Below are 26,824 nucleotides of genomic sequence, written 5' to 3'. Positions count from 1 at the left end.
TGTCTCCTTGGCTATAATTTTTCAGATTATCCTTTTCTTGTTTTTGTTAAATTTCATTTTTTTAGAGCAATTTGAAGTTCACAGCAAAATTAGGAGGAAGCAGAGATTTCCATATACTCCCTTCCCCCCCACATGCACAGCCTCCCCCACTATCAACATCCCCCATTAGAGTGGGACATTTGTTGCAGCTGATGAACCTACACTGACAAATTAGGGGTTACTCTTGGTATTGTCCATTCTATGGGTTTGGACAAACGTTTGAAGTGTATCCACTCTTTTGTGTCATACAGACTAGTTTCACTGCCCTAAAAATCCTGTGTTCCACCTATTCATCCTTCCCTCCCCGCCAAACACCTGATCTTTTTACTGTCTCCATAGTTTTGCCTTTTCCAGACTATCATACAGTTGGAATCATACAGTATGTAACCTTTTCACATTGGCTTCTTTCATTCAGTAATATTAAGGTTTCTCTGCCTTTTTGGGGCTTGATAGTTCATTTCTTTTTAGCACTGAATAATATTCCATTGTCTGGATGTATATTCATCTACTGAAGGACATCTTGGTTGCTTCCAAGTTTTAGCAATTATGAATAAAGCTGCTATAAACGTCCAGTGGGCAGGTTTTCGTGTGGATCTGTTTTCAATGATTGGTTTTTACAATCAATGAGCATGTACTGTTTCTATAATCACAAAAATAATCTGGAAAGAAAATCAATACATTTGGTTGTATAAGAGAACAGACAGAGAACACTGAAAGGAATTTTAATTGATTCATCACAAAGCATTAAGCAAGCAAAATAATGTTAATAAAAATTTTTAAATAAAATATTTAAAACAAAAACAGCAGTGCAGAGAACAGCATTAAAATATTTGCATATTACACACATTTTAACACTTCCATATTCTTTTTGGAATCCAGGCTTTTAAATTTTGGGAACATGTTAACTTACAGGCAAATAAAAGAATGCGGATGAACTGATTCTACAGAGTTATAACCCGGAAAACTACTTCCCTAGAATCCTACTGCCAGGTAAGCAGTTACATGAATTTTAGAATCAAAACAATATTCTTTGCTCTTCAAAGTAAGTATCCAAGAATTGTACTAGAAAAATGTGTGCATACTGAGGTGTGTTTACATAATGGCATCACATTCTCTGGCCCATCCACCTACATGCATCGATTTACTGACCTCAGTTATATATTACTATTCACTTTGTCAGCACGGCAGCCAGACTCCTCAGAACAAGTCAGATGTATTTTAAACATGCAAAAATTTTAAAAATGTAACCATAGGAATCATCTAATCCAACTGGGGGTCCATTCTGTTAATGCCGTCAATCCCCAGCAACAAGCGCACTGAAGGTAAGCAGCACAAATTAGCATTTTCACACTCCCAAAGGTCATGAAATGACAATAGTGCAATTACTACGTTTAACTGTATTTGGATCCGATGACAGGTACATTTTGCTTAATATGATTTTCAAAAGGATTAAAACCTTAAGCTACAGAATTCTGTTCTACATAAAAGGATATGGAAATTTTACTCATTCTTTACCATAAAGAGGGGAAAGCCCTCTTACAAATTAAAAATTCAAAATACTTACTAAATCTGTTCAAACTGAATTGCTCCAGCCAAATACCTATAAAGTGAGAATTTGTGTACAGAATTCAGGAATTACCTTTAAAGACCGGGCATGGAAATTATTTGCCTGTCTTTAAATTTTGCTGTTTGCTTCTGATTGGGCATGAGGTAATCCTGGTGCAAAAGTGTGCTTTATAAAAGGTAAGTGGTCACATATCTGTGGAAACCACCTTGCTTTGTCAGTGTTTTTATGTAGGAGGCATGTCATTTTCCAGTAATAGCTACAAAGTTTCATAATTAAGGATTCCAGTGCTAGTCAGTATATATTATCCAAAAAAAAATTTTTTTTTGAATCCCCAGATAATTTTCAACAAATTTATCCCTCACTTTTCAATTCATAAGGAACAAAACCGATACAGGTTTTTGTGTATGTGTGTGTCTTAGTATATTTATTTTGATATTTGCTAAATATTATGTGATGTGGGGCCGTCTGAACTCATCCACACAGTAACTGTCCTATAGTAGACATGGCTTCAACTACTAAAATTGTACACGAGGAAATTAGGGGTGTTGCAGTATTTGGTTGCAAATAACTTGCCATCTGGTGTTGGGTCAGAAAATGCTATTTCGTCAATCTTGAGAAAACAGCCAAACATGAAGCAATTCCTAAAGAAGAGGAAAAGACAATTTAACAATGGAACCAACTTAAAATTCCAACTAACCATTAGCATAATTTATTTTAAAGCAATCCAAATATAAAATTTCAATCTCTTTAAATACTCTTGATTAAAATAAAAATTAAGTGATAAAGTGATTTAATGCCTTAGATTTTAGAGATGGAAGTCTAATGATACCATTTCACAGAGGAGCAAACTGAGGTCCAGAAAAAATTCTGCTGAGAGGCAAAAGGAGCTGTAAAAACCATCTAGCTGACTCCAGGGGACCCATGGTAATGAGCAAGGAATAGACGATAATATTGCTGACTAAAAGCCACAGTTCATTAAAACCAAAAAACCACCATCAACAATTTTAACCAACAACTACTCTCCTCAAGCACACCACACGCTCAGAGCTTTAAGGAGGCAAAAGCTAACCTGCATTTTGACCACAACTCTCCTGACCCAGCTCAACTAGGATTAAAAGTAATAAAATGAAATGTTTAAAAGAATTCAACAAAATTGAAGGATATTCCAAAAATAACCGGCCAGTACTCTTCAAATTCTTCAATGCCATAAAAGACAAAGACTAAGAAACTGTTCCAAGTGAAGGCAGATGAAGATGAAAGAGCTAGGACAACTACGTGCAATGTGATCCTGGCAGGAAAAAAAAATGCTAGGAAGGACGTTTGAAGACAAATGACAAAACAGAAATATGAACTATACGTCAGATAAAAGCATTATATTAACATTAAATACCCTGTGTTTGATGACTGAAGTATGCTTATGAAAGAGACTAACCTTTTATCTCTGGTCTTAAGAAATACACACTGAATGAAGTATGAGGGGCTAAAGGGGCATAATGTACATAACTTACTTCTAAATAATTCAGGAAGAAAGTAAATGTTAAAACTTGATGAACCTGGGCAAAGGTAAATAAGGACTTCTTTTTACTATTTCTGGTACTCTTTTATAGGTTTGAAATTATTTCAAAAAATAAAAAATTAAAGATTGGATTCAATTAGAAGACATAAGCATATGGTATACTATGTAATTTCGTACAAAGTTTATTGCTAAATTTACTAGAATCCAAAGCAAAATATTAAACAGGTCTTACTATCTTTATAAGTGATATCAGCTATGGAAAGAACATTAGGTCTGTGGGTTTGAGTCCTAACTCTGTCCTTTTATTCACCTATCAGTATAGACGTGTACTAATAATCCCAGGTGAGCCTCAGTTGCTTCTTAGGTAAAACAACCATGAACAATATTCTACTCTTGTGGGGATTTAAATATATATTGCCCAAGACTCCTCATATACAGGATAGCTGCCAATTATGCTACCTGTATCTTCAATTCCCGGGCGTGAGAAGAAAGATGTGTTCTCAAATGAATGTTTTTATTTCTCCGTTAAAGGCAACTTAATTTTTATTCATTATTGCTTATAGATAACCTATTGCTTTGGTACTCAAAGTACGATCTACAGACCAGCAACATTCATCATCCCCTGGGAGCTTATCAGGAATGCAGAATCTCAGGCCCCACCCCAACCTACTGAATCACACCTGCATTTTAACAAGATCCCCAGGTGATTGATACACACTTTCACGTTTGAGAAGCACTGGACTACAGACTGGTGGAGCTAGGTTAGATACTGGTATTCCCCATGCCAAATGTATGCATCTCCTAACATAAAATACAGAAAGTAGAGATATTTCATAATTAACTGTCAAATAAAAATCTTTACAGACACTAATTTTTCTCACTGTTCCCCTTTATAAGGAATGTGCAGGAGACTAGGATTATGGCCCAACACTGGATCCCACAGTGGTTTTGGGTGTTCTTTCTTAAAAAGTGTATAGGACTCGGGGCGCCTGGGTGGCTCAGTTGGTTAAGCGACTGTCTTCGGCTCAGGTCATGATCCTGGGGTCCTGGGATCGAGTCCCACATCGGGCTTCCCTTGCTCTGTGGGGAGCCTGCTTCTCTCTCTGCCTCTGCCTGCCACTCCCCCTGCTTGTGCTCTCTCTGTCAAATAAAGAAATAAAATCTTTAAAAAAAAAAAAAAAAAGTGTATAGGACTCAACAGGCTTGACTAGTGCTACTCAAAGCATGGTCCCTGGTCTGGTCAAAGTGTGGTCACGGGATTGTAACCTGTTATCTTAGGAATAGAAGTCGAGAGAATAAGTTTTGTGAAACTCATCCAGCCAACCTAGATCAGGTACATTAACAAGCAAGAAGTAAGTTCATTTGTCACAGAAGAAATTTCAAGTAATTAAATGTTCGTTCCAAGTGTGAACCTGGGAGTTTAAAATGGCAAATCACAATTTTTTATTGATATACAATTCATACATCATAAAACTCACCCTTTAAAAGTGTGCAATTCAGTGGTTTTTCGTATATTCACACCACTGTGCAACTATCAATATCCATTCCAGAACATTTTCATCACCCCAAAAAGCAACCCTGTACCGATCTGTAGTCACTCTCCATTCACCCTGCCCTTAGTCCCTGGAAACTACTAGTCTATTTTCTATCTATGGATTTGCCTGTTCTAGATATTTTCTGTAAATGGAATCATACAATACGGGGCCTTTTGTGACTGGCTTATTCCAATTAGCATATTGTTTCCAAGGTTCATCCATGTTGTAGTAGAGGTTAATAGTTCGTTCCTTTCTGTGGCCAAATAAGATCCCATTGTATTATTGTATGGAAATGCCACATTGTATTTATCCATTAATCATGAATTTGGTTGTTTACACTTTTTTGGCTCTTACGAATAATGCTGTTATGAAGCTTCATGTATTAGTTTTTATATGGACACATGCTTTCATTTCTTTTGAGTATATACCTAGGAGCAGAATTGCTGGGTCATATGGTTAAGTTTAGTTTTCTGAGAAACTACCAGACTATTCCACAGCAGCTGTACCATTCTACATTCCTACCAGCAAAATGTAAGGATCCCAATTTCCTCCACATCTTCACCAATATTTGTTATTTTCCCCCTTTTAAAAAAAATTTATAGGGACGCCTGGGTGGCTCAGTCGGTTAAGCATCTGTCTTCAGCTCAATGATCCCAGGGTCCTGGGATCAAGTCCCGCATTGGGCTCTCTGCTCTGCGGGGAGCCTGCTTCTCCCTCTGCCTCTGTCTCTCATGAATAAATAAAATCTTAAAAAAAAATAAAATAAATAAAAATAAAAAAATAAAAAAAATTTATAGTCATGCTAGTCAGTGTGAAGTGGTATCTCATCGTGGTTTTGGTTTGCAAATCCTTTTTTTTTTTTTAAAGATTTTATTTATTTATTTGACAGAGAGATAGCACAAGTAGGCAGAGCAGCAGGCAGAGGGAGAGGGAGAAGCAGACTCCCCACTGAGCAGGGAGCCCGATGTGGGGCTCGATCCCAGGACTCTGGGATCATGACCTGAGCCGAAGGCAGACGCTTAACTGACTGAGCCACCCAGGCGTCCCTGGTTTGCAAATCCTTGATAGGAGCCTTATGTATTTCTTCTTTGGAGAACTGTGTATTGAAATCCTTTGCCCATCTTGAAACTGGGCTATGTGTCTTTTTATTGTTGTGTAGTAAGAGTTCTTTCATATATGCTGGATATATTAGATAAGTGATTTGCAAATATTTTCTCCCATTTTGTGGGTTGCCTTGCTAACTCACTTTTCCATTTAGTTACACTTGTGAATTATATTAAGTCTTCATTAATTATACCTGGTCACACACTAGTCAATGAACATGTACAATTTCTGTAATTCTTTTTTTAAACCTGTATTTTGTTTGTAGAAATTGTATTTATTGCAGTGTTAACTTTTATTTACATCTGCTGAATCTAATAAAAATGTGGGCTTGTATTTTCTGTTTTGTTTTTCTATTTCATTTTCTAGCAATTCATCTCATTTTATTAAAGTGTCGGTCTATAATTAAACTAGCTTTTTACCGCAGGGTAGTTTGATGAGCACTGGGCTATCATGTTTCACACTTGGAATGTTGTGCCCTAAATTGAGTACATCTAGTGGGGTTTTTCCCCCAGTGCGAACACTTGCCTTAGCCTGACTTTGGTAGTATACTTGCCTTAGCCTGACTTTGGTAGTATTTAAACAGAAGTGTCTTAACAACATCGTTCCCTTTGACTCATGAGCCGGCAAAGGTTCTGGGAAAGCTAATCTGGGTCTAGATCCATTTTATTTTATTTCTTACCTGACAGTATCTACCAATCGTCGTGCAATGCGCTTTCTTCGTTTTAGTCTGAAGACCCAGATTCTACTTATTCCACAGACTGCAGGTTCTGGTACATCTGAACATTGCCAAGCCCGGTGACATTCTTTAGAGCTTGGGGATTCTGGACCAGTTGGTTCAGAAAGGACACGGAAGGCCTGCAATGATATACAGACGCATCTAGAGCTAACAGTACAGTTGAGTTCACATTTCTTTTTAAAAGCCATTCCTTAAATAAGACTTAAGTATCTAAAATTAATCTTGTTATACCTTCACCAAAAATGTTAAAATTCTGATACTTTTTGAATTCTTATCCATTTAGTCACACGATGCTTAAAAAAAAAAAAAAAAACTACTGGTGTTGAGATATTCCTACGTTCTAGTGTATTACAGACCATTATGAAACTTCCTTCTTCGGATTAAAAAATTATAAAAATCAGACTCTTACTTTTAATCCAGTACATAAACTTCTCCCATTCTCTCCAGCCTAAACTATATTTATGATATCCTGAAAAACTGGTAATACTAAAGATTTTTGCATATTAACTATGAAATTTGGTTGGTATTTAAGGATCTTTTTAAACTTTCTATTTTGAAATAATGTATCCTTCACCCGGTTTCCTCCCATGGTTATATTTTCCATAACTATAGTACAATACCAAAACCAAGGAATTAACGTAAGTACATGTATGCATATAGTTCCATATCACGGAACAATTCATCGTACCTGTATACTCATTTAAGCACCACCACAGCTAACCCGTACACAGAGCCACTGCATCATCTCAAAGATCTTTCTCTTGCTACCTCTGTATAGTGACACCCACCTTTTCTCCTCCACCATCTCTAAGCCCTGGCTACTTCAATATGTTCTCTATCTCTATAATTCTGTTAGTTTGAGGATGTCAAATAAATGGAATCATACATCATGTGACCTTCTGAGATCGTCTTTTTTTCACTAGCACAATGTCCTTGACATCTATCCAAGTTGTTGCATATATCAACAGTTTGTTCCTTTTTATTGCTAAGTCATATTCCATTGTATGAATGTACCAGTTGTGCAATCATTCACCTACTGAAGAACACTTTCATTGTTTCCAGGCTTTGACTACTACAAATAAAGCTGCTATGAACATTCAGGTATGGGCTTTTGTGTAGAATAAGTTTTCATTTCTCTGGGATAAATGCCCAGGAACAGGATTGCTGGGTCATATGAAAAACATATGATTAATTTTTTAAGAAACTGCCAGGGCATCAGGGTGGTGCAGTTGGTTGAGTGTCCAACTCTTGGCTTCAGCTTGGGTCATGATCTCCGGGTTGTGAGACCGAGCCTCGTGTTGGTGCCAGGCTTGGCATGGAGTCTGCTTGGGACTCTCTCTTCTTCTCCCTCTGCCCCTCCCTACTGTGTGCACATACATGCACTCTCTCTCCGTCTCTCTGAAATAAATATGTCTTAAAAAAAGACAAAAAAAAAAAAACAACCGCCAAATGTTTTGCAGTCTTAACATTTTACATTCCAACAGTGTCTAAAAGATCTAGTTTCCTTGCATCTTTGCCAGCATTTGGTATTGTCACTATTTTTAAATGTAGCTGTTCTGATAGGTGGGTACTTAATTAAGTTTTAACTACCATCAAGAAAACTTTGCTTTTGAAATAAGAAATAAGAAAAAGTAGAAGACAATATGTTTGGCTATATTTGTCTAACATCACTACATAAATAGTCTACTTCTTTAAAATGAAATAAAAGGCCAAACTGATCACTAATATAAACCAGCTACTTTTCTCTCCATTTTCTGATAAACCCACAAGAGACACTATATTGTGTGTGTGTACACACACACATATATATATATCACATATATATACAATGAAAAAGCAGATAAAAAGAAAAAAATAAGGAAGAACAATAAAGATAGTAGAAATGAGGGGCACCTGGGTGGCTCGGTCGGTCAAGCATCTGACTTTGGCCCAGGTCATGATCCCAGTCCTGTGATTAAGCCCCGCATCAGACTCCCCACTCAGCTAGGAGTCTGGTTCTTCCTCTCCCTCTGCCCCTCCCCCTGCTTGTGCGTGCGCTCTCTCTCAAATAAATACATATAATCTTTAAGAAAAAAAAAAGTAGAAATGAGAGGAGAAAGGGAGGCACTTACACAAAGGTATAGGATAAATTTATGCTAGTATCGTTTTAAGACATACTGAAACAGTATTTTTAAAAGGAAGGAGACGTAAGTGTGGGATACTATAAAGTCAAGTAAAAAGAACACATTTGAACTATAATTCTCTCTAGCTAAAGATTATACTATAAGCTCCTTGAAGGCAAAAACTATCTCTATTCTAGAACAAAAGTTGGCAGCCTTTTTCTGTGAAGGGCCAAGTTGTAAATATTTTAGGCTCTTTGAGCCAGGTGATCTCTGTTACAAAAGCAACCCCAGATAATATGGAAATAAATAAGCATAGCTGTGTTCCAATAAAATTTTATTTATAAAACAGGTGGTGGGCTACACTTGGTCCATGAGCTGAAGCTTGCCAACTCCTCTCCTCTTCCAGAACATTGCTAATTAGCACCTAAAATAGATTCTAATTAAGGGACAATAATTATTTTGCCAGCTACATTAACCTGCACTAAACCACATGTTCAACATCTGGGCTCTATAGATTTGCTTATTTAAAATCACTATATTTTATAGTCCGGGTATGGAAATGAGTACATGAACATAAGACTGACTGACTTATTCTGCTTACATATGACAAAATACCAAATATAATAGAAATAAAAGATTTCAATTATTCATATGGTCAAGGATACTTTAGTAGGGAAAAAAAGTCATCAATGGTAGCATTCTTAAATGCTTATTGAGATTTCACCCAACTACTTTATTTTGCTCACACATTATGCCAATAATTTAAAAGACATATACCATACCTGTTTGATGGGCTCTGCAATTAAACACCCAACTACTCTCTTTTCATCAGATATGAAGAGAAAAGTCTTGGTTTTGTTTGGACATCTGGGAACAGCTTGGTGGAAGCCCAATTCATTATCAACAAGTTCTTGGACATCCTCTACCTAATGATGTTAAAAACCAAAAGAGATTAATTTATGATTACTATCATTTTAGCCTCTTTTACCTCTATTCCCTAAATTTATACACTCCCCAAATTATTTCACTATTGATGCATGTATCTGCCACTCTGGAAACAGGGTTTGAAAAACCTATTTTACAGATCACTTTCAGCAGAAAGAAATGCAGACTCCTGGGGGAGTAAGGAGTGGGAAGTGCCAGAAGAGATTTTGTTTCAGCTTTATTCACTGTTCACTGGGGGGCTCAAAATCCAGCCCAAGAAGCAGACAATACCAACACAGAAAAAGACTCTGGGGTAATTTCTCAATATTAAAAAGTTTAGTTTATCTTTCACAAGTGAAAATGAAGGTAAAGGATAAAACAGATAACTGTTTTCTTTAATCTTTGACTGACACTTTGTCTTATAATTCTAAATTTAGTTTTGTATAAGCCACTATGAGAGTCATCCTTGCATGCACACCAAGGTGGATTAGCTCTCAGGAAAGGTGTTTCATACTTAGGTTGATTTCTTGGTAAGAGGAGAAAAAGGGAGTAGGAGGAGAACAAGGATTAAAAAACTTTTATGTTCCATACCTTTCTGAGAGCATAACTTGGATCATGTGGCAGGACCAGCACAATTTTCCCATCCCAAAACTCTGCTACTACGCGTTCTTTTTTCCAGCCCTGACAAAAAGAAAAAAAAGTCATAGTTTAATTTGAAAAAGAGAGAAAAAAAACATCAAATAGTCTGGAGAGAACAAAAAGATGAACAATGAATGATATAAAAAAGACACAATCCATCTCTAGGGATGTGAGGAGGGAAATAAAAGATGCCTAAAATACAGTGCCTGTCCTCAGGAGGCTGACACCCTAGTGGGAGACATGTACATAATCTACTACAAAATAAGATGAAGTCAATTAAAGAGCCCTTCATAGGAATATAGAGAAAAAATGATGAATTATTAGAAGTAGGAAGGTGGGGGAGGGCTAGGGTAAGCAGAGCTTTAATAAACCACACTAAAAATAGAGGAAAAAAGGAAATGCATTTGAGTAGCAGGAACAGTCACAAAGGCCAACAGCAGGATGTACTGGGCTAGAAAGGTGCTTGACAAAAAGATGGAACCTCTCCTATCAGAAAAGAAAAAGCCTGGAGAAGTCACAGAAAAGTTGTTTTTCTAATCCTATCTACAAAGAAGAAAGTAAAGTGAGGAGGTGCAGGGAAGTGAGGTCTCCCTCAAGTCTTTGAGTTTTGTATCCTAATTGTTCAGCTCTGCTCAAAAGGCTAGAATTAAGGATGAAGGGTGTTCACTCAGCCTAGAACAATACTTCTCTTATATTAGGATAGAAAGTTTGAACTGGCACTTTTATAAAAGGTAGCTTTTAAATACCGTCAGCCTCAAATATTCAGAAAACAAAACTGCAGATGGTATTTATGGATATATATATATATCTTTTCAATGTTTAAGCAAAAGGAATGTATCTTTTAAGGCAGTTTTACTTTTAGAACAAACTGAAAGACTACTTTTGACTTACTGTGTATTTGATGCCCTCCAGAAATCTGTAGTGATGCTGAACATGCTGCAGTTCATCTTCAGGACTGGAGGCAGTGTAGATCATACCGCAAGACTTACACATGGTGGCTCCAAAGTGTTTCTGACCTGCGTCCTGTAATTGGGAAAAGAAAAAGAAAAAGCCCATCTTAAACATATCACAAATAGCTCTGTATTTTAGTTCATGTAACCACTCACTCAAATTTCTCCTTATTTTTCTTTTATGCCGGCACGAGTAATATACTAAATGAAAGTCTGGTTACTATATGCTCTTCCCCCATCTCCTAAACAAAATGGAATGAGAAGAGACCTAAAAATGCAATAAATTGATGAAAGAAATCAAACTGTCTCTTTGATGGTATAAAAAAATCAAGATCCCTTGGCTGGACCCATAATTCTAGAAGGAATCAGATTAAATCATAAAGATAATAGCTAAGATGAACAATAGTGCTTCTTTATTAAGCTCTTAAATGAGAGCCGTGTAAAGGCCTTGTTTCAAAGAGGCAGGGCAAAAATCTCAGGCCTTGTATATTCATTATATAGTATTTTTTCCTTAAGTGATTAGGAATATTAAAATTCTTTGCCCCAAGAGTTGATAAAAAAATAAATACATAATAAAAGTTCAGAAAAAGCACAGATAAATTCATGAATGTAGGAAAGTCAGGAATATTCAATTTTTATGGCTTACTAACTTCCATTCTATCTCATGAGGCAATATTTAATGCTACTGAAAACACCAAGTTCTGAATGAATACTGGGGTTGTAAAACTTTTTCTGCAAAAGGCCAGAGAGAAAATATTTTAGGCTCTTTTTGTCTCATATTATTCTCTTTTTTCCAACCCTTTAAAAACATCAAAGCTATTCTTAGTTTAGAGGCCATGGTTCAGATTTGGTCCATGGCCATAATTTGCCAAGCCCAGGTCTATTACAGTGTAGCTATGCTCATTACATCTTTTGTGGATCAACAATAATTTTCCTTATCCGGAGACAACTGATTCATTAGCATTCTACTAAATTACTAGCATTGCCTAACATTATGAGTTTGAAAATCTACTTGACTAGCTTTAAGTGCTATCACTACAACAAAGCTGGCATTTACAAGACTCATAATGTCTCTAAACCATGTTAACTATGCTAAGACAACATGTATGACTTCATGTTCTGTATGTGAGAGCCACAAAACAGGAGGAGCTTTGTTTTAAATTTACTCACAATGATGAGCTGCTCTTTTGTTTCTTTATTTGCATCTCTGGTATTAGTACTTTTCTGCATATTGATCTGTTTCAAGAAGTTAGCAGATATGACGGATCCCACAGAAGACTGTTCTTCAACTAAAGATCTTTGAAATGAAAGTTAATAAATTATTTAATATTTAATATTATTTAACAAATTAAAAATATCTGAGGAATTACAGTGAAAAGAAAACAGATATGTACATAATACTTGCAGAGCACCTTGCAATTTTTACTGCTCTCTATTGACGGTAACTTGATGAAGTAATAGGGCTCAGAACTATGAGAAACCTGAGGCCCGCTCAGAGAGGATCAGTAGTTTCCTCCAGGTAAAGTAACTAGTAAAGAGTGGCAGTAAGACACAAATCCTCATCTTCTAACTCCAAGTCCAAGGGACTCTCATTTATAGTATCAGATGCACATACGCAGTCTTAAGTTGACTTCCTCCTTAAAAAGTGATTTTTTTTTTTTTTTGCTTTGCCAAATTTTAGGACAATGTTTACCCATGTAGGCATAAAGAAATTCCTGTAACACCACAGCAAATAAGTAGATTTTTTTTTTTTAAAGACTTTATTTATTTATTTGACAGAGCGAGAGAGGGAACACAAGTGAGAGAGGGAACACAAGCTGGGGGAGTGGGGGAGGGAGAAGCAGGCTTCCCGCCGAGCAGGGAGCCCGATGTGGGGCTTGATCCCAGGACCCTGGGACCAGGACCTGAGCCGAAAGCAGATGCCCAACGACTAAGCCACCCAGGCGCCCCAAATAAGTAGATTCTATTATTGAACCTCACAGTTCCACAGGAAGTTAGCCACCAGCATATTATGATCCAACAACTCTTTACTTGGGCAGTTGAATGAGGCTAATATATTCACTTGTCCTCATACCTAATGCACCACCCCACTATTCTCAAATACTTAGGAAAAAAATACTTTGGCTGGATAGATGGTGTTGAGGCAACCTGTTCTCATTAGGAAAGAATGTTGGGATTGGCTTACGGAGGTTATAAACTGGAGGCTCTCGGGCCAAATACAGCTAGCAGGTATGTTTTGATTGGCTTACACAGTGTTTAAAACTTTGGATTAGCTACCAATATTTCAAAATCTAGAGATTTCACTTAAAAATGTGTATTTCCAATATTGCAAGAGACACTATAAGATCACCAGACCACTATGTCTTCAAAGAATGCAACTAACACAGTGCATGCTTTTAGATGAGGTATGCATTCTTCAGTTGGCTTCAACCTCCACCCAATCTCTGTAGGCCCTGAGTTTGTAACTCTCGTCTTATAATGAAAGGACCTTGGTTTTCCAAGGACGAAAGGAATAAAAATCTGTGGAGAGTAGAGGGAAGAGAAAGTCGGCAAGGAAAAAACCAAGGGCCCAAAGCAAGAGATTCAGAGAAAACTAACAAGCTAAAAAACAAAAACAAAAACAAAACACTAGAGAAAAACCTGTCCAATGCTTCAAGGCTAAACCAAGCTACCCTGTTATCATTTGACTAGAAGAATATCTTTCCAACTGATTTGGCAATATCATGGTAAGAAATATATTTTATATTTTGACCAATACAGACACATATATAAAACTAAAAACAAAAAAGTTTCACTAAATAACTTACTGTTAATAAATGTGAGAGATGCATTATTCCATTTAAAAAACGCTAGATACGATGCTTTTAAATTGCTCTGACAAACCACTAATGGTACATGCCCGTTATATAAAACACACTCTCTAGGTTGCTTGACCCCCCTTGTTTATGCAACCTTTGCTAAGGAACTCAGCTTTTCTCATCCCTGCATGTATGACCACAATCTATTTCTTTTTTTTTTTTTTAAGATTTTATTTATTTATGACAGAGAGAGAGAGAGAGAGAGAAAGCATGAGCGGGGCGGGGGGAAGGGCCAGAGGGGAAGCAGACTCCCCGCTGAGTAGGAAGCCCAACATAGGGCTCCATCCCAGGACCCTGATATCATGACCTGAGCAGAAGGCAGACACCCAACTGATTGAGCCAGCCAGGCGCCCCTCTTTATTCTACCTTAGTAATTTTAACACTTTATTATATGTATTCATTTAAATGCCTGTCCTCCTTCAACCATAACTTCCATGATAGAACTATGTGTTATTTATCTTCACAGCTCCAAAACTCAGTATAGTTCAGTACCGCATAGTACTCTATAAATGCCAAATGAGTGGCTAAACAAAAAATGAATGTGAGACAATGAGCCTGGAGAATCTGTAACCTACCTAAATTAAAAGTCATAGGTTAAACCATAAGGGATTGATGAGATCTGACCTTTTGGGTCCTACATAAAGAGAAATTTCGAACAATTCAACCAATAGTATCCTAATATCTATTTAGGCTAGATTAGATTAGTGTATACACTTTTATCAGCTAATTGTGGTAGGTTTCGATCTTCAATAAATAGTGATGAAATAAGACATAGATGAAAAAATGGAAACGTACAAAAATCTAGGAATACGGCCTTGGAAAAAGGAAAGTTGCCCACCCAACCCAATCTCTGAGATGACTTAAGGTGAGGTGCCCTGAAAGTAGAACCAAGCTAGAATCTCCTTGCTCGATACCTCCAGTTATTTATCAAGTGGGGAGAGAAGGACTAAAACCACTTAGGAAGATGTTAAGACTACAAGAAACTTCTTTTCCAGAGCTTTCCCACCTATTCTGCTCATACCCACCCATGCGTCCCCACATCCCAGTCTTAGCTTTGACTAGGATAGTGGTAGCTTCAGCTGGGATTTATAAGAGCACTGAGCTGCTGCAAGTTACTCACTCTTCTGGTCAGTTTCTTAGTCTATAAAATGGGGTAAATAATGGTACCTACATCATAAGGTTGTAAATGCTCATTAAACATGAACTATTGTTAATATATTATCACCCAGGAAAGGCAATATAGCCGAATTCAGATATGGACTCTAGTCGTGGCTGCTAAGATTGTTGCACCTAAGAGCTGTGCAATTGTAACTGGATTACTATCAGTTTCCTCAGCTGAAAATGGAATTATTAGTAGTATCTACCTTCTAGGTTGTTGTAAGAATCAAGTGAGATAAAGGATATAAACTACTTATTATGGGTCAGGTACTGTATAAAAATGTTAGCAAAATGGAGCACCTGGGTGGCTCAGTCAGTTAAGCGTCTTCCTTTGGTTCAGGTCAAGATCCCAGGTTCCTGGGATTGAGCCCCGTGTCAGGTTCTCTGATCAGCAGGGAGCCTGCTTCTCCCTACCTCTCTCTCTCTAATAAAATCTTTAAAAAAAAAAAAATGTTAGCAATTATTATTGTTCAAACCCATAAAGATTTTTCCCTTCTCTCAACTCTTAGGTTCTTATGAAGTTTCTATGAGAGGGCCTGATTTCATCTTATTCTCAATATCCCCTAAGTGGGGAAGAAAAAATATATTCTCCAAAGTAAATAGTGCAAAAAAGAAAGATACCCAAAGGACTCAAAATTAAATAAACCTTCAACATTAAAACAAGAGCAATCCCTACCTTTTTGTATTGACCGAAGACACACTGAAGATGGGATAGACAATGGACTCAGGAGAAACTGGTAGGGGAAAAAAGGACAATAATTTATATTACAAAATAAACCCAAAGCTTTAAATCATAAATATTTAAAGGTTAGTATGACCAAAATATTCAAGTCACTTCATTTCAAGACTTAACAAGTAATCATCAAGACTGTCTGGTATTGGCAGAAGGACACATAGATTAATGGAACAAAATAGCCCCAACCAGACCCACGCAAAAACAGCCAACTGATTTTTGACAAAGAGGCAAAGGTAATTAAATGGAGAAAGGATAGTCAACAAATGGTGCTCGAACAATTGGACAGTCATATGCAAAAAAACCTGACAATACTTTTCCATAAAAATTAACTCAAAATGGGGGGCACCTCAGTGGCTCAGTGGGTTAAAGTGTCTGGCTCTTGGTTTCAGCTCAAGTCGTGATCTCAGGGTTGTGGGATCGAGCCCAGCGTCAGGCTCTATGCTCAGCTTGTCCCTCTCCCTCTGCTTCTTCTCTCTTTCTCAAATAAATAAATGAATCAAATCTTAAAAACAAAATTAACTCAAAATGCATCATGGACCTATATGTAAAATATAAAGCTATATAATTCTAGAAGAAAATGTAAGAGAAAAATCCACATGAACTTGGGTTTGGGTATGTTTTTATATACAACACCAAAAGCACAATACATGGAAGAAAATATTAATTAAGTTGAACTTTATCAAATTTAAACATCAGCCGTGATGGTGGGGGATTCCAAGATGGAATGCAGACTGGGACAAATGCATGTAAGTGTATCAGAAATGCACGGCATAACTGCAATAAAGAGGTAGGGGAAGAACAGGCAGCTGATCTAAGTAACTTTTCAGAACTGTTTTAACTAGAAATTATAAGGCTAAAGACAAAAGGACTGTAAATATCATACTCTAACTGGTAAGTATTTCTCACAGAAGTGTGAATTAACAATTCTGAAACTACTGTGCAGGTGTCCTGGGACTGAACAATTAAGTGGGTGGACAGTGAATAGTGGGAACCAGGTTTTTCACTGTCCATGGGAGGCTATGGATAAACAAGAAAGGGATAAACCCTGAGGTACTGGATTAGACTCAGAGACATCAGGTTCGAACTTGTGTTTACTTAGCACATGTACAGATGGAGAGATACAGGAACAACTAGAGATATGTGTGTATACATGCATTAGTATACAGACATGTAGTTCCTAGCTGTCTGCTGACAGGGCCTAGAAGCAATGACACTCCAGGAGCAACACAACAGAACCAGTTTCCTTATGATTCTAGGACTGGGGCAGGGAAGATTCAAGAGGAGCCTGGAGCACCCTGTAGTGCCAGAAAATAAAGAAGTGCTCAAAAAAACAAAAGGACGGGACATGCCAAAGAGAATGACCTGAAAAGACCTCCCAATGGTCAAAGCTAGAACAATCTGAACAATAGGATAAATACTGTAGTGTTAGATTATAAACCAAAATATAAAATACTTATGAGTTCCTACTAATATGTGTCCATGAGTCCATTTAAAGATTGAATAATTAGGAGAGAAGAGACAACACTTTACAGAAGATTTCCAAATAAATATGTAAATATTTCCCCCTCCAGGTGATGGAGCTTAATCCCCTCCCTGAAAGGATGGGCTAGACTTAGTGATTTACTTCCAAAGAACAGAGTATGGAAAAGGAATAGGAGTGATTTTACAGGGGAGAAACCTGCAAACCTGACCTTAACCAAATGACAGAGGTTAACATCATCTGTAATGTCACGTGGTGAGAAGAGTACTTCCCCTTAGTGGCATTCTTCCCCAAAACCTGTAGGTCCAGTCTATTAATGAGACAAGGATCAGACAAACCAAGATTCAAGGCCACTGTATAGGACAACTGGTTAGTACTCCTCAAGAATGTCAAAATCATGAAAAACATGGAATAAGCAAAAGACTGTAAATGTCATAGACCAGAGGAGACAAATGAGACATGATAACTAAATGCAGTGTGGTACCCTGGACCGGATCCTAGAACAGAAAGAAGGCATTAATAGAAAAGATGGTGAACTCCAAATAAAGTCTAGAGTTTAGTTAGTAGTAATGTACTAATAACACCTGTCTCTTAGTTTTGACAAAAGTATCATGGAGATATAAGATGGTAACAATGGGTAAGGGATATATAGGAACTCTCTGCACTGTCTTTATAACTCTTCTATAAATCTAAAATTATTGGGGCACCTGGGTGGCTCAGTCAGTTAAGCGTCCGCCTTCGGTGGCTCAGTCAGTTAAGCGTCTGCCCGATCCCAGGGTCCTGGGATCGGGCCCCACATGGGGCTCTCTGCTCGGCAGGGAGTCTGCTTCTCCCTCTGCCCCTCACCCCACTTGTGCTCTCTCACTTTCTCTGTCTCTCTCTCAAATGAATAAATAAAATGTTTTAAAAAAATAAATACATAAAAAAATTTAAAAAATTAAATTATTGCACAATAAACAGCCTATTTAAAAAAAAAAAAAGACCAGGGCGCCTGGGTGGTTCAGTCAGTTGAGCATCTGCCTTCGGCTCAGGTCATGATCCCAGGGTCCTGGGATCGAGCCCCACATTGGGCTCCCTGCTCAGTGGGGGGCCTGCTTCTCCCTCTGCTGCTCCCCCTGCTTTCTCTGTCAAATAAATAAAATCTTAAAAAAAAAAAGTTTTAAAGACCAAAGTTAAAATAGTAGTTGCCTAGAGAAAAATATGTTGCAAGTGGGCTATGTAGCAAAAAGCAAACTTTTAACTTTGCATTGAAAAAGAGAGCTCATTCTCTAGAAACAAGGCCAAAACAGGTCTGATCAGCTGTGGCTAAGTTACTTAACCTAAGTCTCTTTCCTCTTCTATAAAATGGGCATACAAACCCATTTCCTAGAGTTGTTGTGAGAAATTACAAACTAATTATGAAGTAATCAACTTTTACCATTTGTATACTACCTTTATGAATTTTGCCATATCCTTATGCCATCTGTATTATTTTTTATTCATTAAATATTTTTCTTTAAATGAATTTAGTTTACTGAAATAAATTTATATTAAAAGAAAACTTTACAACTACTGTAAAGAGAAAGCCATTATTATTCTGTTACATGTTGTATTATATCAGTAATAACACAACCCATGTGAAGCATAACACATACTAAACACTTAACACTGCCTGGTACATATTCAGCACCTAGTAAATACTAGTTACTAACAGTGTATCTCAGAATCATCATTATGAACAATCCTTCTATATATATCATTAAGTCCTGTTAAGTGCTATTGTTCCAGATTATGCTTTTAGTTTTATCTATGTTTTCTTCCTATGAACTGCAGTTTTCTCACTATAGTCAACATATATACTCCTAGAATTTTAATTTATTTCCAAAATTACAGATATAACCAACAAGGTAAAGTTACCAAGAATCTGGTTGGTAAATAAAATGTTAATTAACCTCTATATATATTCATAGTTTAGTAAATACTGTTTATTTGAACAATGACACCACGAGTTAGTAATGGGAATTTCAGAACTAAGAGAAAATTAAAAATGAAGACTAACCCCTTACTTTAGAGATCTCCTCCCTAGATCACACAGTTAATTAGTGGCAGACCTAGACAAAATCCCAAGGTTCCTGATGCCCAATTCAGTGTCCTTTCTATGGCTTCGTAAATTATGCTTACTTACAATAGGACTTTGATCACAAATATATAACATAAGTTGTTTTTACTCCTTCCTATTATTTTCGGTAAAAGATAGGTAGGGTAGGTGTGATGAGAAGACTGAATTCTAGGGAGCCTAAGTAACTTGGCCACATCGCATAGACCAACTTATGCATCAGTATTTGTCTTAAATTCCGGCCCAAGGTCTCCTTGTCTTCAAAATGCACCGCATTGCTTACCATAGAAAACAGTGTCACTGAGACAAACACAAAGATACAAACACAAGCACACATACTGAATAAAAAAAACCCGAACATATTACTGTGTATAATTCCATATTGATACTAATGAATTATCAGTACAAGTAAATAAACTCATTTTGAGAAGTTTTCTCTTACTTACCTGCCTTGTTTTCACTGAGAGAATCCTCTGAAGGAAAACACTTATTTTCATTAGGCATACATTCTCTTAAAGAAACTACTCCACCTAATGAATCCTGAAAATAATGAGGGGAAAATTAAAGGAAACTTATAATTCTTAATTATTTCCTATCCCATGAATGAATCCCAATAGATTTATTCCTAAAGCAAAATATCTAGTTTATTATAACTAACACTTTTAAACTGATTGTAAATCATCAATTTTCAGACTACTTTAAGGAAAATTTCCTCTATATTTACTAAATGTACATAATCTTTTAAAAGATAAGAGTGCACATATTTAATACTGTAATTTGTCATCCTGTCAAAAACGTATTACATTTCCTGATAAAGATGGTAGATTGAAGATTATAAAACATCCCTTCTATGATAATGAAGTAAAAAAAAAAAAAAATTAGCAAAAATGGCAAAATTTTCCCCAGCAGCCACCAAACTGGAAGGGACAACTTTCTGTCATAAGCTTTAAAAACAGGCAGCCAAGGAAAAAAAAAAAAAAGAACACTCTGGAGTAGCTGGAGAGGCTTCTAAATCCCACTTGTTGGGCAGTAGCAGGGAAGGGGGAAAAGCAAAGTAGAAACATTCTCAAGTATTTCATTAACACTACTATCTGGTAAGACTTAGAGAATATATAGCTTGGGAGGAAAGGAAAAAAACCCTTTTGAATAAAGTAGAACTCCTATTCAAGACCATTACATCTCAGTAGACATGGGACAACGCATCAGTTCACCATTTCTCAGGGCTCCACAAGGAGTTGGGGAAAGGTGATGTACCCGCTAATGAAAAGAAGATTCATCCTTGGCTAGGAGAGATGAATACTAGTAGTGGGTATTTAACAAAATCTTAAGAATCTTGAGCAGAGCTCAGTTCCACAAATTTAAGATGCACAAAAGCCCAGCTTCCAAAGATTACTGAAAACTAGACGGAACCCAATACCCAGCCCCACAAAATGAAGTTCAGAAAAGAAAATAAGGCAGAATAGAGTGTTGCAGAGAATTCATCACGTCACTGTATAAATGCTGTATCTTTATTACCAAATAGATAGGGAGAATATTAACCAGGAGATGGATGGATGGAAATGCAGATACCACCCCCCCATTGCCACTTTGTTTTGCTAAACTGAGAATTCTAGCCTGAATTGTGCATTTTTAAAAACTGAGGTACATTTATATAAAGTTCACAGATATAAAGTATACAATTTGATCAGTTTTGATAAACTTACACACTTATATCACCGAAACCCAAAACTCCAGTCAAGATATAGGGGTGTTTTTTGGCAGGAAAAATAGGAAGAATTAGTAAAATCAGAATGTCATGGACTAGCCAGCAAGAACAAGGTATAAAAAAAAAATTATACTTTGCCTTCTCTAAATTTTCTAGAATCTAGCACTTTAATGAGCTGAAACAAACAAATAAAAGCAATATGCTCATACACTTTAAAACTAGTACCCTAGTTTTGTTATTTCTACTTTCTAAAAATACTACCAAGTAAAAATTGCTAAGTTTCTCTGGACTTTAGTAATAAGGGGATTTAATGAAATGCATACCTTAATGCAAGAAAATGTTGTAGGCTTCCTTAAGCCAAAAAAGAGAGAAAAGTCCCATCATTCCACCCTGCCCCTAAATTCTTTATAGTGATTAAAATATACTATTCAGCTTCATAAAACAGTCCTTTGGACTATAAAGAAAATAAAATTTTGTTCAACCATGTTATATATATATTATGTATACTGAAGTTTTAGTTTTTAAAGTTACATATTTGGTTTTCTTTACCTTTATTGATTTCTCTTCATTTTTACTTCTTTCATGAAGCAGCTCGATGCTTGGTTCTTTTTCTAGTAACAAGCACTTTGGCACTTGCCTTGTCTCAAAAGTTTTTCTTTTACTGACAGTCTCTACATCAGAATCTTCGATCACGTCTGATATGTTCTTTTGTGTGAGTCCCAGTAATGGCTTGTTTTCCAGAGTCAGTTTTCTAAGACAGGGCTTTTTTCTACTAACAAAAAATGCCGCTCCACCCTGGAGTGTAACTTGTGGTTTGACTTTTTGGCTTAGAACCCGAGGAGCATTCAGATTATTTTGAGCTGAATAATAATTATTCTCTTTCTCTACAATGGGCTTATAGGCCACTCGATTTTGCTTGGGATTTTTAGAATTCTTTGATAGAGGCTTGATGCATTTATATTTTGGTTGATATTTAGAAGTTAAACTCTTTTGAGGTTTTTTATTCAACCTCTTAGAGCAGACTGGTTTTCCCTGCATTTTTTCTGTCACCACGGGAAAAGATTTGTCTTCATTATTAGTTTTTAGACAAATGGACTTATTCTCATTTATCAATTTTCTCTCTAATGGGTTGAGGTACCATTTATTTTTGTTGTAAAAGGATACAGTAGACACAGCAGATTTAAATGGTGAACCTTGATTTGCAGGTGGAAGTCTGTTTTTTTTAGTTGTTTTGAGTGGACTTGAAAGGAAATGGCCCTGTTGAGGGCAATGTACATTTTCTTCATTTTTATCACTGCTTTGGCAAATGTAATTTTGATCAGGTGATGGAAATATATTTTCAGCAAAGTCCAAAATTAATTTCTTTGATGGAATGTCTGATAATAGGCTATGAAAAGAAACAAGGTCCAATTTTAAGTATCATTTTGCTTCAATTTTGTGCCAATCTACTGCTAAGTAATAAACAACCATACCTGTAGGTCATACTAAAAACAATACATCCTGTCTACCAAACACCCATCCATACACATTATCTATTAGTTTAACAATAGGATTCTCAAATTATGTCTTTAGCAAAGCATTCAAATATTTTTCAAAAGTAAAGTCCCAATAATGCTTGCAAAAACAAACACTGTTAACAAAAAAGCTTTGATATTGTGTGTGTGCACGTGCTTTAAAACCTATTTCTAAGTTTTGGCCATATACTCAGAGCTCACCAGGCTTGACTGGCTACAAGTTTCCTAAAATTATTAATTCTATGTAATAAACTGACCCCCTCAAGCCTGTTCTGTGGGGAGTAATTTATCTCCTATTATGACATGGAGTAAGCACTGAGTAAACAGACTTTCTAGGATTGCTCACAGAAGAGTACTGTATGAAAAACACTATGTTAATTATTATATAAGAGAACAGAAAGGAGCAAGGTAACAAAAGATTTGACATATATTTCCAAGTCACAGAAAACAGCTCTTCCTGATTCTCTCCAAAGGCACTGAATAATTAATTTTGAAAGCTTACAGTATTTCCAGATTAGAATTAGAATATAAAATGTTACTATAGCCACAAGGAGTAGACAAGTGGAATAATGGAAATTTTAAGAAACAGAAGAGAGAATATAAGAAAGACAAGAAGGTGGATTTTTCTTTAAGAGTTTCTAACCACAGGATGAGACTCACTTGTCATAGTTCGAAGAATGCTGCTTCCTTTTTCTTGGAGTAAAAGCTGACATCTTCTTAACTGAACTCCTAAAAGCAATAGGAAAATTATAATAACCAAATTTATCCAATATGTACAAAAATCACTATATCAAAATTACACTTTTAGAGTCTGAAAAGGTTTTTTGATGGATGAGGTATTTTAAAAAGCAAATCACTTTGGGGCGCCTGGGTGGCTCAGTTGTTAGGCGTCTGCCTTCGGCTCAGGTCATGATCCCAGGGTCCTGGGACCGAGCCCCACATTGGGCTCCCTGCTCAGCGGGAAGCCTGCTTCTCCCTCTCCCACTCCCCCTGCTTGTGTTCCCTCTCTTGCTGTGTCTCTCTCTGTCAAATAAATAAATAAAATCTTTAAATAAATAAATAAATAATAAAAGCTTATTAAAAAAACCAAATCACTTTAATGAACACTTAATAAACAATAAATTAAAAAAAAGGAAAACACTGCATCACCATAGCAATTAAGAAGAAGAAATAAAAGCATAATTAGTACATCTGTTTCAAGCTGGAAAATGATCCTACCAAGGAGGAAGTATTTTTTTTTAAATTCCATTTCAGGACACATTTTCCCCTTTAGTTAGCCTGATTAATTAACACCAAATTTAAATACTCTACTGGGATATCTCCTTGTTGATCTCCCTCACCAGACCCTACACTTCCTTAATAAGCCATTTAACACATTTTCTTGTTGGTTTAACTGTCTTCCTCAACAGCCTGAATGCTCAATGAAGGCAGAGACCGTTTCTAGCTTTTTCTTCAGAGTTCAGCAAGAAAACGGGTTTAGCATAATCCTCTCCCATCTTACTAAAGAGCCTAAAACAAGCCGCTTGTTCCTTGTTTATAAAAGACTTGGACCTCCTCCGGCTGCTGAAAATAAACACAATCATGCACGTTAATTCTCGAGCATGAGAGAGCCTGGTTATGTTGCTCAGTAGTTTCTTCTCCTTCCTTCGGATCAGGTACATAAAAAAAAATAATACACAAATATGATTTCAAGGTGGAACAGAAAACCAAGGTCTCTGGAACTCAATGTCGAGTAGCGGCTTAAGAGAAGACACTTCTGTGGCTGAATGAGGAAAGATATGACAGAAAAGCGCGCCTGTTCCCGAACCTTGTCAGGGCAGATAGACAAGGAAACCCTAAGTCAGAAAAATGGAAACCCGGTGACCTCAAAGTGCGGAGAACCCCCGGGTGGTTTCGGTCTTGAGCCGCCGTGGCGCCAAGCCCTGAGCTAAAGGTCTTTTTCCTTGACATTCACCCGCACGTTCCACAGAATCTCCGGTTCTCCTCAGTCTTCCGCCCCACGCCTCAGCCCCGGCAGCTCTTACCTGAGGTTCGAAGCCGGGAATCTCTCTTTGGAGGAGCCAGTTTCTCCTCCACTGTATTCAAATTACCGCGCGCCCGTGAAGGCTGAACCTGCTGCGTTCTGATTCGCCGCTTTTCAGACCTTCCAAGGGCTGGCTCGGTGATTGGTCGCTCACTAGCCGTTGCCCCGCCTATCCGGGAGGTGGTCTCCAAGATTCTCCCGCCCTTAGCAGGTGAAATGCTCTCTTCACGCAAGGAATCCACGCCTTCCATAATCCCTTGCGGCAGCTCCGGGCTCCGTTCTCGAGGTCTGGGGGGGGGGGGAGGTGTCTGGTTTAGATGCATTCTGGGAATTGTAGTTTTCGGCAGAATAAAGTCACCCTCTTGAGGTCGAGGTACCTTCTGGGGTTACTTGGTTTAGCATGTTTTTGTAAAGTAGCCTCCCCAAGATTCTCGAGGCAGTTATCTTTCACATTTGAAGCTTTGTCCATTAATTTAACTTTTTTTATTAGTAAAATGTTAGATTTCTAGCATCTTTTATTTTTCAACTTAAATTAAAAAAATTAAATCATGGCTCTAAGCATCTGTGATGTGCCAGACAGTCTCACACCCTTTACGAGTTTTATTTCATTTACTTCTCCTCACAACCTGTGAGATATGTATTATCATTCCCATTTTACTGAGACTAAAACCGAGGGCCTGAAAACAAGTACTATTTATAGGATATAGCTAGGTTCTTGCTTTGGGAAGCCGTACGGTTCTTAAAGTACCCACGGGTTGTCAGCTACTGTTATTATCTTTGTGTCACCAGATCCTGGTAGTCTTTGGCACATTTTTAGTCTTAAATAAATTTAGTTAAAGAATGCACTTTACTTCATAGAATGTAGTCTGTCGGAGTGAAGAGAAATAATCAGGTCAAAACTAACTGCTGGGGAGCTTTATATAAGTAATATTATTCTCACTTGACAAAAGCAGTTAGATTTCTAAGTTTCATTTGTTTGGAATTTGCCCTATCACAGAGGTAATAGATGGCCGATCTTAGCTTTAACGGTAGAACAGTCCCGAGGCCAAACCCCAAGAAGCATATGCCTCTGGGGAATATCATTAACAAATCACTTTAGTTGAGCGCTCACTATGTTCTAAACCCTTTACGCCTGTTAACTTACTTAACCTTAGAAAAATAATCTATGAATGAGTTGCTCTATTCATCTTCATTTTGTAGATCGGGTAAGTGAAGCACAGAATGTGCCCAACAAACGCCTTACAAGTGGTGGAGCTAGAATATGAATAGTGGAAGAATTCGCGTTCATTTCAAAATAAAATGAGCTCCTACTACGTGCCAAGTACTGTGATTGGCGCAGTGAACGCGTATCTGTGAAGAAGGCAAATGGTTTCAATGCTGTCAGGGAGCCCATCAGCGGGTGATGGGTAGCAAATATAACCAACATATAGGCCTCAAGATAGGACAGCCCACTCGATGGAGATTCTAAAAATAATGCCGGCCAAAGGTATTTATCTTTTAAGAAGATAGAATCTCCCCGCTGCGTTTCCCAACCACGAATTGTCCTAGCTCCATCTACTTTCCTTCTTCAACTCCCAAACCAATGAATGCCATTAGCCCTCCGGCACCCTCCCCCGCCACCCGCACCCTTCCGTACCCCGCCCCCCGCCCCCCCGCCAGGATTAAAGATGGCGCCAACGGGCTGGCGTTATGACGCGACCCGACGTCCGCCGGAAGTGCGCGAGGAGTTCCGGAAGACAGGCGGCCTCCGCTTTCTGGTATCCTGAGCTGGCGAGTTGAGTGCTTGTGTTTCGCGCTGGAGTATCTGCGCCGCCGCCGGGATCATGGTGTTCTACTTTACCAGCAACAGCGGTGAGTGGGCGCCGTGACCTCCTCCATCCTTGCTCGACAGCGGGGCTCCGAAGCCGGGAACCCCAAGCTGCTGTTCAGCCTGAACTTCATCCTAAAGCTGCTCCTCCTCGGCAGTGGGTGCTTCTTCCTGCCCCCTTTCGGTCCCCACTTTGTGTCCGTCCCTTTCGTCCCCGTGTGCCCCTTGTCAGGGCCTGGGGGGGCGTAGATGGACCATCACCCCTGCTGTCTTTGCATCCGGGAGTTGTTTTTCCTCGGAAAGACCTCCCTTCGCTATCTGTAATTGGGCAGTTTG

General features: G+C 37.6%; 2 protein-coding genes across 2 annotated transcripts in view; one reads left to right on the top strand and one right to left on the bottom strand.

Moving 5' to 3' along the window:
* Positions 1-851: 851 nt before the first annotated feature.
* ESCO2 (establishment of sister chromatid cohesion N-acetyltransferase 2) lies at positions 852-26,438 on the bottom strand. Its single transcript, XM_032389033.1, has 12 exons — positions 26,381-26,438; positions 24,683-24,969; positions 23,319-23,387; positions 21,694-22,531; positions 19,886-19,979; positions 15,805-15,862; positions 12,283-12,409; positions 11,054-11,185; positions 10,115-10,204; positions 9,382-9,525; positions 6,441-6,616; positions 852-2,247 (listed from the first exon to the last, which is right to left on the bottom strand). Exons 3-12 carry the CDS (start codon positions 23,369-23,371, stop codon positions 2,115-2,117), a joined length of 1,845 nt encoding a protein of 614 aa, XP_032244924.1. The 5' UTR covers positions 23,372-23,387; positions 24,683-24,969; positions 26,381-26,438; the 3' UTR covers positions 852-2,114.
* The window catches only part of CCDC25 (coiled-coil domain containing 25), a 41,026-nt gene continuing 40,612 nt past the window's right edge, over positions 26,411-26,824 (top strand). The window contains exon 1 of the mRNA XM_032389034.1: positions 26,411-26,532. Coding sequence (XP_032244925.1) covers positions 26,505-26,532 — 28 coding nt within the window. The 5' untranslated portion in view covers positions 26,411-26,504. The remainder of the gene's footprint in view (positions 26,533-26,824) is intronic.

This window comes from Phoca vitulina, unplaced genomic scaffold (assembly GCF_004348235.1).
Source record: "Phoca vitulina isolate PV1807 unplaced genomic scaffold, GSC_HSeal_1.0 scaffold53, whole genome shotgun sequence".
NCBI lineage: Eukaryota > Metazoa > Chordata > Mammalia > Carnivora > Phocidae > Phoca > Phoca vitulina.
Note: the sequence above shows the minus strand (reverse complement) of the source record. Positions and strands in the feature narration are given on the sequence as shown.

What these genes read in the sequence shown, in the direction of transcription:
- ESCO2 (XM_032389033.1), bottom strand. Translation starts at nt 23,371, where the DNA reads ATGTCAGCTTTTACTCCAAGAAAAAGGAAGCAGCATTCTTCGAACTAT. An exon ending in CAAAAGAGCAGCTCATCATT is followed by an intron (nt 11,186 to 12,282) that starts GTGAGTAAATTT and finishes TCCCAATTACAG; the next exon opens with GACGCAGGTCAGAAACACTT. An exon ending in CGATTGGTAGATACTGTCAG is followed by an intron (nt 2,248 to 6,440) that starts GTAAGAAATAAA and finishes CCTCTTCTTTAG; the next exon opens with GAATTGCTTCATGTTTGGCT.